The following is a 15,111-nucleotide window of genomic DNA, read 5'->3' as shown; positions in this document are numbered from 1 at the left end:
AAGTCTCTAAGAGCTTTCCACACCTGAATTGTGCAACATTTGCCCATTATTCTTTTCAACATTCATCAAGCTCTGTCAAATTGTTTGTTGATCATTGCTAGACAATAATTTGCAGGTCTTGTCATAGATTTTCCAGTATATTTAAGTCAAAACTGTAACTCGGCCACCCATGAACATTCACTGTGTTCTTGGGAAGCAACTCTTGTGTACATTTGGCCTTGTGTTTTAGGTTATTGTCCTGCTGAAAGGTGAATTCATCTCCCAGTGTCTGGTGGAAAGCAGACTGAACCAGGTTTTCCTCTAAGATTTTGCCTGTGCTTAGCTCAATTATGTTTATTTTTTATCTTGAAAAACTCCCTAGTCCTTAACGATTACAAGCATACCCATAACATGATGCAGCCACCACAATGTTTGAACATATGGAGAATACAACACTTTGTGTTCAGGACAAACAGTCAATTGCTTTGCCAATTTTTTTTGCGGTATTACTTTAGTGCCTTGGTGCAAACAGGATGCATGTTTTGGAGTATTGTTTATTCTGTACAGGCTTTCTTCTTTTCCCTCTGTCGATTTGGTTGGTATTGTGGAGTAACTACAACGTTGTTGATGCATCTTCAGTTTTCTCCCATCACAGCCATTTAAACTGTAAACTCTGTAAGTCACCATTGGCCTCATAGTGAAATCCCTGAACGGTTTCCTTCCTCTCCGGCAACTGGGTTAGGAAGGACTGCTGGATATTTCTAGTGACTGGGTGTATTGATACACCATCCAAAGTGTAATTCATAACTGGTGCCGGAGGAGATGGCTGCCGTTTTTTCGGGCTCCTAACCAATTGTGCTATTGTGTGTGTATTTTCACGTTATTTGTAACTTATTTTGTGCGTAATGTTTCTGCCACCGTCTCTTATGACCGAAAATAGTTTCTGGATATCAGAACAGTGATTACTCACCTCGTACTGGACAAAGATGTGTTATTTAACAAGTCGGATGCGAAGGATTTACTTCAGACACCAGACAAGGCCCAGTCCGGGTAGGCATTTCATTAGCTGTTCAGCCGTCTTATGGCTTTGGGGTAGAAGCTGTTAAGAAGCCTTTTAGACCTAGACTACATGTACATATTACCTCAATTACCATGACTAACCTGTGCCCCCTCACATTGACTCTGTACCGTAATACCCTGTATATAGCCTCCACATTGACTCTGTATCGTAACACCCTGTATATGGTCTCCACATTGACTCTGTACCGGTACCCCCTGTATATAGTCTCCACATTGACTCTGTACCGGTACCCACCTGTATATAGCCTCTACATTGACTCTGTACCGGTACCCCCTGTATATAGCCTCTACATTGACTCTGTACCGTAACACCCTGTATATAGCCTCCACATTGACTCTGTACCGGTACCCCCTGTATATAGCCTCCACATTGACTCGGTACCGGTACCCCCTGTACATAGCCGTGTTACTGTTATTTTATTGTTGCTCTTTAAATCTTTGTTATTTTTTTATTTTAAAAATTTTAGTAAATACTTTTTGAACACAACATTTTCTTAAAACTGCCTTGTTGGTTTAAGGGCTTGTAAGTAAGCATTTCACAGTAATACATACATTGTATTATGTTGTATTATGTTGTTGGTTAAGGGCTTGTAAGTAATACATACATTGTATTATGCACATGTAACAAATACAATTTGATTTGATTTGAACTTCACCAGGCTAAAAAGGATATTAAATGTCTGTTTTTTTATACCCAGCTACCTTCTTTGTGAGGTGTTGGAAAACCTCCCTGGTCTTTGTGGTTGAATCTGTGTTTGAAATTGACTGCTCAACTGAGGGACCTTACAGATAATTGTACGTGTGTCGTATAGATATGAGGTAGTCATTCTAAAAATCACATTAAACACTATTATTGCACACAGAGTGAGTTCATGCAACTTATTATTACATTTTTATTTTATTTAACCTTTATTTGACTTGTTCAGATAATTATTACTCCTGAATTTAGGCTTGCCATAGCAAAGGGGTTGAATACATATTGACTCAAGACATTTCAGCTTTAAATGTATAATTCATTTGTTAAAATTTCTAAAAACCTATAGTAATTCCACTTTGACATGAAGGGGCGTTATGTTGAGGCTAGTGACATAAAAAATATAAATGTATTCCATTTTAAATTCAGACTGTAACAAAATACTTTTGTGAATACTTTTATGAAGACACTGTATGTGAGCCCCTTATATTCATCAAGGACATGTATTTGCCCAAAAACTCAATAGCAAATAAAAACATGTCCAGTTCTATTGGTACAATGTGTGCTGATGTTACATTGGGTTATTGAGTATAATGTTGTGGGAAAGTTGTCCTTCTGGTGAGTTCAAGTGTGTTCCGGTGAACATTTACAAGTTTGACAATGAAGTATAAATTGAAAAAAAGGTTGTAGCTGTATGGTACTTTGATGGTGTGAAAAGACAGTTTGTTTCCAGCCCTCCTGCTTTGGTTTTGTTGTGTAGCCAGGGGGACAATACATCCTGCTCACTGTATCCCAATCCCAAGAGGTGTTTTATTACAAATGACTTGTTATTATTTCTGAGCATTCATCCGTAGTCAGAGTTTCAAATCTATTTCCTTCATAGAAGTACATCTGTACATCTTACAGGTCTACCATTGTCAGACCAGCACGATACCTAACATAGATGTTTGGAGGGACATCAGAAAGCCATTCATTCTTTTTTTGGCCCTACCAGTCAAAACATATGGATCCCATAGATATGTAATGGGACTTTCTTCAACTAACACTGAATTGACCTTCCATTTCTCCCAGCTTGTGTCTAAGCACAGATATAGATACCTCTAGACAACTAACAGTGACCAAAGAGGAACAACCAGAAGTGAACTACAGCTACTACTTCTGCACAGCACCACTGGCTACTCCTTTGTTGTGTCTAAAAATACTAGGTCCCTATGGTCCCTCTCCAACAAACTGAGGCTCATTTGAATGTCTTATTTTTTCCCTCCCCTGACTCACATTTACATGCAAGCTAAAGAACAGACTATGTACTGTATTTGTCTTCAAATAGAGGTTGTAGCGAGAGATGCTAACGGATCCCTGCTGAATCAGGAAACATAATAACACTGAGACAGGAGAAGAAGCCAACACAAATACCTGGCTTTCAGATACACTCCTGTTCTACTGATTTAGCGTTTTTTACCTCCACCAGAATACCTGGCTTGCAGATACACTCTTGTTCTACGGATTTAGCCTTTTTTACCTCCACCAGAATACCTGGCTTGCAGATATACTCTTGTTCTACTGATTTAGCCTTTTTTACCTCCACCAGAATACCTGGCTTGCAGATACACTCCTGTTCTACTGATTTAGCCTTTTTTACCTCCACCAGAATACCTGGCTTGCAGATACACTCCTGTTCTACTGATTTAGCGTTTTTTACCTCCACCAGAATACCTGGCTTGCAGATACACTCCTGTTCTACTGATTTAGCCTTTTTTACCTCCACCAGAATACCTGGCTTTCAGATACGCTCCTGTTCTACTGATTTAGCCTTTTTTACCTCCACCAGAATACCTGGCTTTCAGATACACTCCTGTTCTACTGATTTAGCCTTTTTTACCTCCACCAGAATACCTGGCTTGCAGATACACTCTTGTTCTACTGATTTAGCCTTTTTTACCTCCACCAGAATACCTGGCTTGCAGATACACTCCTGTTCTACTGATTTAGCCTTTTTTACCTCCACCAGAATACCTGGCTTGCAGATACACTCTTGTTCTACTGATTTAGCCTTTTTTACCTCCACCAGAATACCTGGCTTTCAGATACACTCCTGTTCTACTGATTTAGCGTTTTTTACCTCCACCAGAATACCTGGCTTTCAGATACGCTCCTGTTCTACTGATTTAGCCTTTTTTACCTCCACCAGAATACCTGGCTTGCAGATACACTCCTGTTCTACTGATTTAGCCTTTTTTACCTCCACCAGAATACCTGGCTTTCAGATACGCTCCTGTTCTACTGATTTAGCCTTTTTTACCTCCACCAGAATACCTGGCTTGCAGATACACTCCTGTTCTACTGATTTAGCCTTTTTTACCTCCACCAGAATACCTGGCTTTCAGATACGCTCCTGTTCTACTGATTTAGCGTTTTTTACCTCCACCAGAATACCTGGCTTGCAGATACACTCCTGTTCTACTGATTTAGCCTTTTTTACCTCCACCAGAATACCTGGCTTTCAGATACACTCCTGTTCTACTGATTTAGCCTTTTTTACCTCCACCAGAATACCTGGCTTTCTTGTAGATCTGCTCAATGGGATGGTACTAATTTACTTCATTATTTATTTGATTGAACATTGATACTGTGTTGGGCTTGACAGTACTGTGCACTTCTTCCAGCTTGCCTCTCAAATAGTACCCTTGCCCCTATATAGTGCACTACTTTTGACCACCATGTAAGGGATAGGGTGTCCTTTGGGATGTACTCCATGTGTCCCTACCCGCATCAAGTGATTTGTGACGTCCGTATGCTGCCCTGTTTGTAAGCAGCAGTGCACAGAGGGTACATAGTGATATTAGACACATGAGGAGGAGCATTGATTTAAAGTATAGCTGAAGAGGTCAACAACAGCACATAAACACTTTCTTATTCACTGTCGGTGCTGAGAAAGGGACTACAGAGAGAGAGAGAGAGATATCCAAAATGGATTATTGTATTCTGAAGAATAATCTACACAATTAAATATTTATATAGCATGTTGCATAGCTTCTTCCGTGAGAATTGTGTGCATTTTCACAAATAAATCTGAAATTGTTGTTGCTAGGAGGTATTTTATCATTGTCACACCACACCACTCCTCCCATACACTTTATAAATGAATGACCAGTGTTGGCATTCCTTGAAAAACCACAAACACAAAAGATTCCCCAACTGATTCCCAGACAGTGGTCGATGTGAAACACGGGTCAAACAAATGTGGTGACTCTAGGTGACCTTAATCACATTCAGGTTCATCCAGGCTCCCGTTTTCACTTGCGGGCCTTAGTTCAGGTCACTGCCTCAAAAGTCAAAGTAGGGCAAAGTCATTATCTCAGAGCAAGCACAGTCACCCAGACAAAACAATAAGGTCTGTGCTCACTGCTCGCAATTCACTGAAGTGTTGGCCATTTCCTTAGGCTGACCCACCACATGTGCACACAAAGATCCAGGTGGTTTGAGGTGGTAGTCTATGCTGGGATGTTCTACTGGAGGCAATGTGGCCTACACCCCTCCATCACACACGCTTATGTACACACAAATTCTAGCTCACTACCATCATCAACCCCCCCTTGTTTTCATAGAGTTACATCACAACATTTACACTAAACAGAAGAACAAAACAGAATTAGAAATAAATTAACCCTATATCCATGAAATTCAAATGTCTTGTTGACTTCTAATGTCTGCTTTGTTGGCGTCTAATTTCAATTGGAATGAATTGGAATACTCTTCACTGCTTTGCTGTGCAGTGAAGAGTAGAAAAGCAGAATTCAGGTTCCATTTGCAGCTTCCTTACGTTGTAATTATACCAAATTGGCCTCTAATTTAGTTATCGGAAAGGTAGCTCTTAAAAAACAAACTGATTGTGTAGGGAAACAGTTCCTTTTCTTGAAGCTGTTCAACTGTATCATAAAACATGGAACAAAAGCTGTATATATAAAAAAAAACATTAGGCCGGTTAAATGTAAATTAAGGCTATGTTGTCTTTAATGGCTCTGGGCTACCACTTGGCAAGATACAACTACTGTTACACACAAGACATAACGATAACAAGCGATGTTAAAACCCTTGATATCAAGAGGCTAGTGAAAAGGCCCTGATTACCTTCAGATTTCATAGCTAGCTGCAACCTGAGGTGAATACATATTACTTCATAATGAACATCTGAGCAGCCAACCAACACAAACCGCATCAAAATCATATGTAATAATCTGTTTTACTGGATTCAAGAACAAGCCTGCTCACTCTTTTTGAAGACTGCTCACATCAATTCTTTATGATCGCCGATGAATTTCACACACATTATTTAAGAACACTCTTGACAATATCCCTGACTATGTCTGTCTTACTATGCCTTAGGTCTTCCTCTCTGCTGGTCTTACTGCAGTAGAGGGTGGTATCCAGAGAGAAGAACTGTAACATTCTGGTCTTACTGCAGTAGAGGGTGGTATCTAGAGAGAAGAACTGTAACTTTCTGGTCTTACTGCAGTAGAGGGTGGTACCTAGAGAGAAGAACGGTAACATTCTGGTCTAACTGCAGTAGAGGGTGGTATCTAGAGAGAACTGTAACATTCTGGTCTTACTGCAGTAGAGGGTGGTATCTAGAGAGAAGAACGGTAACATTCTGGTCTTACTGCAGTAGAGGGTGGTATCCAGAGAGAAGAACTGTAACTTTCTGGTCTTACTGCAGTAGAGGGTGGTATCTAGAGAGAAGAACTGTAACATTCTGGTCTTACTGCAGTAGAGGGTGGTATCTAGAGAGAACTGTAACATTCTGGTCTTACTGCAGTAGAGGGTGGTATCTAGAGAGAAGAACTGTAACATTCTGGTCTTACTACAGTAGAGGGTGGTATCCAGAGAGAAGAACTGTAACATTCTGGTCTTACTGCAGTAGAGGGTGGTATCTAGAGAGAAGAACTGTAACTTTCTGGTCTTACTGCAGTAGAGGGTGGCATCTAGAGAGAACTGTAACATTCTGGTCTTACTGCAGTAGAGGGTGGCATCTAGAGAGAAGAACTGTAACTTTCTGGTCTTACTGCAGTAGAGGGTGGTATCTAGAGAGAACTGTAACATTCTGGTCTTACTGCAGTAGAGGGTGGTATCTAGAGAGAAGAACTGTAAACATTCTGGTCTTACTGCAGTAAAGGGTGGCATCTAGAGAGAACTGTAACATCCTGGTCTTACTGCAGTAGATGGTGGTATCCAGAGAGAAGAACTGTAACTTTCTGGTCTTACTGCAGTAGAGGGTGGTATCTAGAGAGAAGAACGGTAACATTCTGGTCTTACTGCAGTAGAGGGTGGTATCCAGAGAGAAGAACTGTAACTTTCTGGTCTTACTGCAGTAGAGGGTGGTATCTAGAGAGAAGAACTGTAACATGCTGGTCTTACTGCAGTAGAGGGTGGTATCCAGAGAGAAGAACGGTAACATTCTGGTCTTACTGCAGTAGAGGGTGGTATCCAGAGAGAAGAACTGTAACATTCTGGTCTTACTGCAGTAGAGGGTGGTATCTAGAGAGAAGAACTGTAACATTCTGGTCTTACTGCAGTAGAGGGTGGTATCCAGAGAGAAGAACTGTAACTTTCTGGTCTTACTGCAGTAGAGGGTGGTATCCAGAGAGAAGAACTGTAACATTCTGGTCTTACTGCAGTAGAGGGTGGTATCCAGAGAGAAGAACTGTAACTTTCTGGTCTTACTGCAGTAGAGGGTGGTATCTAGAGAGAAGAACTGTAACATTCTGGTCTTACTGCAGTAGAGGGTGGTATCCAGAGAGAAGAACGGTAACATTCTGGTCTTACTGCAGTAGAGGGTGGTATCCAGAGAGAAGAACTGTAACTTTCTGGTCTTACTGCAGTAGAGGGTGGTATCCAGAGAGAAGAACTGTAACTTTCTGGTCTTACTGCAGTAGAGGGTGGTATCTAGAGAGAAGAACTGTAACATTCTGGTCTTACTGCAGTAGAGGGTGGTATCTAGAGAGAATAACTGTAACATTCTGGTCTTACTGCAGTAGAGGGTGGTATCTAGAGAGAAGAACTGTAACTTTCTGGTCTTACTGCAGTAGAGGGTGGTATCCAGAGAGAAGAACGGTAACATTCTGGTCTTACTGCAGTAGAGGGTGGTATCCAGAGAGAAGAACTGTAACATTCTGGTCTTACTGCAGTAGAGGGTGGTATCTAGAGAGAAGAACTGTAACATTCTGGTCTTACTGCAGTAGAGGGTGGTATCTAGAGAGAAGAACTGTAACATTCTGGTCTTACTGCAGTAGAGGGTGGTATCTAGAGAGAAGAACTGTAACTTTCTGGTCTTACTGCAGTAGAGTGTGGTATCCAGAGAGAAGAACGGTAACATTCTGGTCTTACTGCAGTAGAGGGTGGTATCCAGAGAGAAGAACTGTAACATTCTGGTCTTACTGCAGTAGAGGGTGGTATCTAGAGAGAAGAACTGTAACATTCTGGTCTTACTGCAGTAGAGGGTGGTATCTAGAGAGAAGAACTGTAACATGCTGGTCTTACTGCAGTAGAGGGTGGTATCCAGAGAGAAGAACTGTAACTTTCTGGTCTTACTGCAGTAGAGGGTGGTATCTAGAGAGAAGAACGGTAACATTCTGGTCTTACTGCAGTAGAGGGTGGTATCTAGAGAGAAGACCTGTAACATTCTGGTCTTACTGCAGTAGAGGGTGGTACCCAGAGAGAAGAACTGTAACTTTCTGGTCTTACTGCAGTAGAGGGTGGTATCTAGAGAGAAGAACTGTAACATTCTGGTCTTACTGCAGTAGAGGGTGGTACCCAGAGAGAAGAACTGTAACTTTCTGGTCTTACTGCAGTAGAGGGTGGTATCTAGAGAGAAGAACTGTAACATTCTGGTCTTACTGCAGTAGAGGGTGGTATCTAGAGAGAAGAACTGTAACATTCTGGTCTTACTGCAGTAGAGGGTGGTACCTAGAGAGAAGAACTGTAACATTCTGGTCTTACTGCAGTAGAGGGTGGTACCTAGAGAGAAGAACTGTAACATTCTGGTCTTACTGCAGTAGAGGGTGGTACCTAGAGAGAAGAACTGTAACATTCTGGTCTTACTGCAGTAGCGGGTGGTACCTAGAGAGAAGAACTGTAACATTCTGGTCTTACTGCAGTAGAGGGTGGTATCTAGAGAGAAGAACTGTAACATTCTGGTCTTACTGCAGTAGAGGGTGGTATCCAGAGAGAAGAACTGTAACTTTCTGGTCTTACTGCAGTAGAGGGTGGTATCTAGAGAGAAGAACTGTAACATTCTGGTCTTACTGCAGTAGAGGGTGGTACCTAGAGAGAAGAACTGTAACATTCTGGTCTTACTGCAGTAGAGGGTGGTATCTAGAGAGAAGAACTGTAACATTCTGGTCTTACTGCAGTAGAGGGTGGTACCTAGAGAGAAGAACTGTGTGCAACCAAATTCCACGTACAGGTCAGAAACAGAACTTTACAACCAGACAAAGACTAAGACAAATCTGTTCAATATTCTACATCCAGAAGACCATAAAAACCAACAATATATAGTTTTTGTTGTATGATAGCCATTTACTGATTTTTCCAAGACTATAATACGGTTTCGTAATATCTACCACCAATATCGCTACGTAATCTGTAATATTACAGGTATAAATTACTGCATTACAATTATTCTGATTCTGCTATCAAATCACCATTCAGATGTCTTTAAATCTATTCTCTTTGACAAGCACTGTGTATTTTTGCAGTGGTAGAAATAGTACCCAAATATCATACTTGAGTAAAAGTAAAGATATCTTAACAGAAAATGACTCAAGTAAAACATTTTTATTTTTCTTATTTTTTATTTACAGATATCCAGGGACACACTCCAACACTCAGACATAATTTACAAATGAAGCATTTGTGTTTAGTGAGTTGCCAGACTAGAGGCAGTAGGTATAATCAGGGATGTTCTTTTGATAAGTGCGTGAATTGGACCATTTTAATGTCCTGTTAAGCATAAAAAAATGTAACGAGTATTTTGGGGTGTCAGAGAAAATGTATGGGAGTAAAAAGTACATCATTTTCTTTAGGAATGTTGTGAAGTAAAAGTAAAAATTGTCAAAAATATAAATAGTAAAGTACAAATACACAAAAAACTACTTAAGCAGTACATTAAAGTATTTTTACTTAAGTACTTTACACCACTTGTATTTTGAACCTACCACACATCATTGGATGAATTTAATATACATTAGAAGCTGAGCATATTCCATGACAGCCTGGCCGGTAGGTAGCCTAGTGGTTAGAGTTTAGGGCCGGTAGGTAGCCTAGTGGTTAGAGTGTAGGGCCGGTAGGTAGCCTAGTGGTTAGAGTGTAGGGCCGGTAGGTAGCCTAGTGGTTAGAGTTTAGGGCCGGTAGGTAGCCTAGTGGTTAGAGTGTAGGGCCGGTAGGTAGCCTAGTGGTTAGAGTGTAGGGCCGGTAGGTAGCCTAGTGGTTAGAGTGTAGGGACGGCAGTTAGCCTAGTGGTTAGAGTGTAGGGACGGCAGGTAGCCTAGTGGTTAGAGTGTAGGGCCGGTAGGTAGCCTAGTGGTTAGAGTGTAGGGCCGGTAGGTAGCCTAGTGGTTAGAGTGTAGGGCCGGTAGGTAGCCTAGTGGTTAGAGTGTAGGGACGGCAGTTAGCCTAGTGGTTAGAGTGTAGGGACGGCAGGTAGCCTAGTGGTTAGAGTGTAGGGCCGGTAGGTAGCCTAGTGGTTAGAGTGTAGGGACGGCAGGTAGCCTAGTGGTTAGAGTGTTGGGACGGCAGGTAGCCTAGTGGTTAGAGTGTAGGGCCGGTAGGTAGCCTAGTGGTTAGAGTGTAGGGCCGGCAGGTAGCCTAGTGGTTAGAGTGTAGGGACGGCAGGTAGCCTAGTGGTTAGAGTGTAGGGACGGCAGGTAGCCTAGTGGTTAGAGTGTAGGGCCGGTAGGTAGCCTAGTGGTTAGAGTGTAGGGCCGGCAGGTAGCCTAGTGGTTAGAGTGTTGGACTACTAATTGAAAGGTTGCTAGATCAAATCCCCGAGCTGACAAGTTGAAAATCTGTTGTTCTTCCACAGAACACGGCAGTTAACCCACTGTTCCTAGGCTGTCATTGTAAATAAGAATTCATTCTTAACTCACTTGCCTAGTTTAAGTAAAAAAAAAAATGTTCTGTAAAGTGCTACGGTATATCAAGAGCTATTTTCTTTTCCAGGACGACTGGAGGCAACTACCTTTTTAGTTTTTCAACTCAAATCGAATTAGACAAATGTAATATCCAATTATATTACACACCTGCATACAAAGACAGGGGAAAACATCAAACGATCAAGCAAAATGGCTGCGTGAATGGATGAAAAGCGTACCTGTCATCCCACTCATGCCTCACTTGGCTCTAATTAGTCGATGTATTGATCTAATTAAGCAAATATGCCTCTGTTGAAGGCGTCCAGGACTGACTGAGAAGATTGCCAGAGGCATAAAGTTGGTGAGATGGGGATTAGGAAGACTTCCTGGTTTATATTATAGCTAGTCATGCTTATGCGTTTCATCCAATCAGAGATATTGAATTATTAGATTCCCCTGAAGCAGCGGCGGGACTGTAATGTAATATTGTGTATGAAATGTAATATGTTCATTACAATACCCAATATGATAATTTATGGTTAAATAATACGTGATTTAGGCTAATGATTGATGTTGTAATAGGGTCAGGTAGGTGGTGGAGTGACGCACTTCCGGGTTAAAATGAGGGGTTGGCTAATCGAACAGGAACCAAAGGAGTCACTGATTTTAGCAGTTCTGAAGACTGCCTGAAGGAAACCAGGCGTTCATCCCTAATGGCACCCTATGGGCCCTGTTCAAAAGTAGTGCGCTTAAAACCGGGCTATCTGCATTGTGTCCCACCCACCACCCGCCAACCCCTCTTTTACGCTACTGCTACTCTCTGTTCATCATATATGCATAGTCACTTTAACCGTATCTACATGTACGTACTACCTCAATAAACCTGACTAACCAGTGTCTGTATGTAGCCTCGCTACTTTTATAGCCTCGCTACTATATATATATCCTGTCTTTTTACTGTTGTTTTATTTCTTTACCTAACTATTGTTCACCTAATACCTTTTTTTGCACTATTGGTTAGAGCCTGTAAGTAAGCATTTCACTGTAAGGTCTACTACATCTGTTGTATTCAGCATTTCACTGTAAGGTCTACTACACCTGTTGTATTCAGCATTTCACTGTGAGGTCTACTACACCTGTTGTATTCAGCATTTCACTGTAAGGTCTACCTACACCTCGTCACCATTTCACTGTAAGGTCTACACCTGTTGTATTCAGCATTTCACTGTAAGGTCTACTACACCTGCTGTATTCAGCATTTCACTGTGAGGTCTACTACACCTGTTGTATTCAGCATTTCACTGTAAGGTCTACCTACACCTGTTGTATTCAGCATTTCACTGTAAGGTCTACACCTGTTGTATTCAGCATTTCACTGTAAGGTCTACTACACCTGTTGTATTCAGCATTTCACTGTAAGGTCTACCTACACCTGTTGTATTCAGCATTTCACTGTAAGGTCTACACCTGTTGTATTCAGCATTTCACTGTAAGGTCTACTACACCTGTTGTATTCAGCATTCCACTGTAAGGTCTACTACACCTGTTGTATTCAGCATTTCACTGTAAGGTCTACTACACCTGTTGTATTCAGCATTTCACTGTAAGGTCTACTACACCTGTTGTATTCAGCGCACGTGACAAATACACTTGATTTGATTTGATTATAAGGGAATAGGATGCCATTTTGGATGCAAGCCTAGTGTCCATAGTGATATATCTGCCTGAAGCAAACCTAATCCAGTGTCCATAGTGATATATCTGCCTGAAGCAAACCTAATCCAGTGTCCATAGTGATATATCTGCCTGAAGCAAACCTAATCCAGTGTCCATAGTGATATATCTGCCTGAAGCAAACCTAATCCAGTGTCCATAGTGATATATCTGCCTGAAGCAAACCTAATCCAGTGTCCATAGTGCTATATCTGCCTGAAGCAAACCTAATCCAGTGTCCATAGTGCTATATCTGCCTGAAGCAAACCTAATCCAGTGTCCATAGTGATATATCTGCCTGAAGCAAACCTAATCCAGTGTCCATAGTGATATATCTGCCTGAAGCAAACCTAATCCAGTGTCCATAGTGATATATCTGCCTGAAGCAAACCTAATCCAGTGTCCATAGTGATATATCTGCCTGAAGCAAACCTAATCCAGTGTCCATAGTGCTATATCTGCCTGAAGCAAACCTAATCCAGTGTCCATAGTGATATATCTGCCTGAAGCAAACCTAATCCAGTGTCCATAGTGCTATATCTGCCTGAAGCAAACCTAATCCAGTGTCCATAGTGCTATATCTGCCTGAAGCAAACCTAATCCAGTGTCCATAGAGTGGTCAACACATTGAACAAGTGGAGAGAGGGTTTAAAATCCAAAACTTTACAATTTATGAGATATCATTCCTGGGCCCTGTTCTGACTGCAGGGGCAGGGATGTCCAGACCTGCGACCGGTTCTGACTGCAGGGGCAGGCATGTCCAGTCCTGGGCCCTGTTCTGACTGCAGGGGCAGGCATGTCCAGTCCTGGGCCCTGTTCTGACTGCAGGGGCAGGGATGTCCAGTCCTGGGCCCTGTTCTGACTGCAGGGGCAGGCATGTCCAGTCCTGGGACCTGTTCTGACTGCAGGGGCTGGGATGTCCAGTCCTGGGACCTGTTCTGACTGCAGGGGCAGGGATGTCCAGTCCTGGGACCTGTTCTGACTGCAGGGGCAGGGATGTCCAGTCCACTCCGTCATGCAACAGAGGGTGTCTAAGACTCTGTGATTAGCACACTGGCCAGCTAATTTTAGCAGGGTTTGGAATTGGACTAATCAGGAATTAAGAGCCGGCATCCACTCTAAATCCCCTTCTTTACACATTCACAGGGGATACTTTCAGGATGGAAAAAAGGCAATTGTCTGTGGCCTTCCGATTATCCCCTAGAAAAGCCTCTAATCTGGCTGAAAGTACTTAAGGAGTCAAACAGCAAAATAAACTAGATTGATTATCATCCATCCATTGGTCTGGTCTGTTTTCATACTCCAACACAGTAGATGGATGAGGGAGGAGGAGGAGGAAGAAGATGAGGAAGAGGAGAAGGAGGAAGATGAGGAAGAGGTGGTGGAAGTTGTGAGGAGGAGGAGGAGAAGGAGGAGGATGAAGATGTCAGAAGGAAGAGGAGGAAGATGTAATGAGGAGGAGGTGGAAGAGGAGGAAGAGGAGAGATGGGGGAGGTTGTCAGGAGGAAGTGGAGGAGGAGGAGGAGAAGGAAGATGTCAGGAGGAAGAGGAGGAAGATGTCAGTAGGAGGATGGAGGAGGAGGAAGAGGTTTTCCCGAAAAGGAGGTGGAGCAGGAGGAGGAGGAGGAGAGATGGGGAGGTTGTCACGAGGAGGTGGAGGAGGAGGAGGAAGGGAGGAGATGGGGGAGGTTGTCAGTTGGAAGAGGAGGAGGGGAGGAGATGGGGGAGGTTGTCAGTTGGAAGAGGAGGAAGAGGAGGAGGGGAGGAGGAGGAGAGATGGGGGAGGTTGTCAGTTGGAAGAGGAGGAAGAGGAGGAGGAGGGGAGGAGGAGAGATGGGGGAGGTTGTCAGGAGGAGGAGGAGGGGAGGAGGGGAGACGGGGAGGTTGTCAGGTGGAGGAGGAGGAGGGGGAGAGATGGGGGAGGTTGTCAGTTGGAAGAGGAGGAAGAGGAGGAGGAGGAGGAGGAGGAGGAGGAGGGGAGGAGGAGAGATGGGGGAGGTTGTCAGTTGGAAGAGGAGGAGGAGGAGGAGGAGAGATGGGGAGGTTGTCACGAGGAGGTGGAGGAGGAGGAGGAGGAGAGATGGGGGAGGTTGTCAGGTGGAGGAGGAGGAGGAGGAGGAGGAGGAGGAGGAGGAGGAGGAGGAGGAGGAGGAGGAGGATGAGAGATGGGGGAGGTTGTCAGGTGGAGGAGGAGGAGGAGGAGGAGAGATGGGGGAGGTTGTCAGGTGGAGGAGGAGGAGGTGGTTTCGCCAGCTGGCCTGGCCCCTCCTAACCACCATCTGCTTTAACAAATGTTAAGGCTGGACTAAATACCCCTGAGTCCTCTGTCCTAACCAGATTATCAGATATTCTAAAAAGGGGACTTGCCTCTTATCGTCTCCCAATCTCTTTTACAAAAGTAAATCAAGACTTGCTGTAGGGGATTACCAGGATTAGGGGCGGCCACAGACAAGGTTCTCAGCTCTGTGTCTTAAAGTCGCTGCCCTTCAGCCTGTCTCCCTTCTGCTTACTAGAATCTAA

The 15,111-nt window shown here is 43.1% G+C and overlaps 1 protein-coding gene across 1 annotated transcript in view; it reads right to left on the bottom strand.

The window, feature by feature from the left end:
- Nucleotides 1-13,261: 13,261 nt before the first annotated feature.
- The window catches only part of LOC120048903 (protocadherin-11 X-linked-like), a 41,357-nt gene continuing 39,507 nt past the window's right edge, over nt 13,262-15,111 (bottom strand). Inside the window, exon 3 of the mRNA XM_038995220.1 lies at nt 13,262-13,573. Within this exon, the coding sequence (XP_038851148.1) occupies nt 13,262-13,573 (312 nt within the window). The remainder of the gene's footprint in view (nt 13,574-15,111) is intronic.

Source organism: Salvelinus namaycush, chromosome 5 (assembly GCF_016432855.1).
Source record: "Salvelinus namaycush isolate Seneca chromosome 5, SaNama_1.0, whole genome shotgun sequence".
NCBI lineage: Eukaryota > Metazoa > Chordata > Actinopteri > Salmoniformes > Salmonidae > Salvelinus > Salvelinus namaycush.
This window is presented reverse-complemented; position numbering and strand designations above follow the sequence as displayed.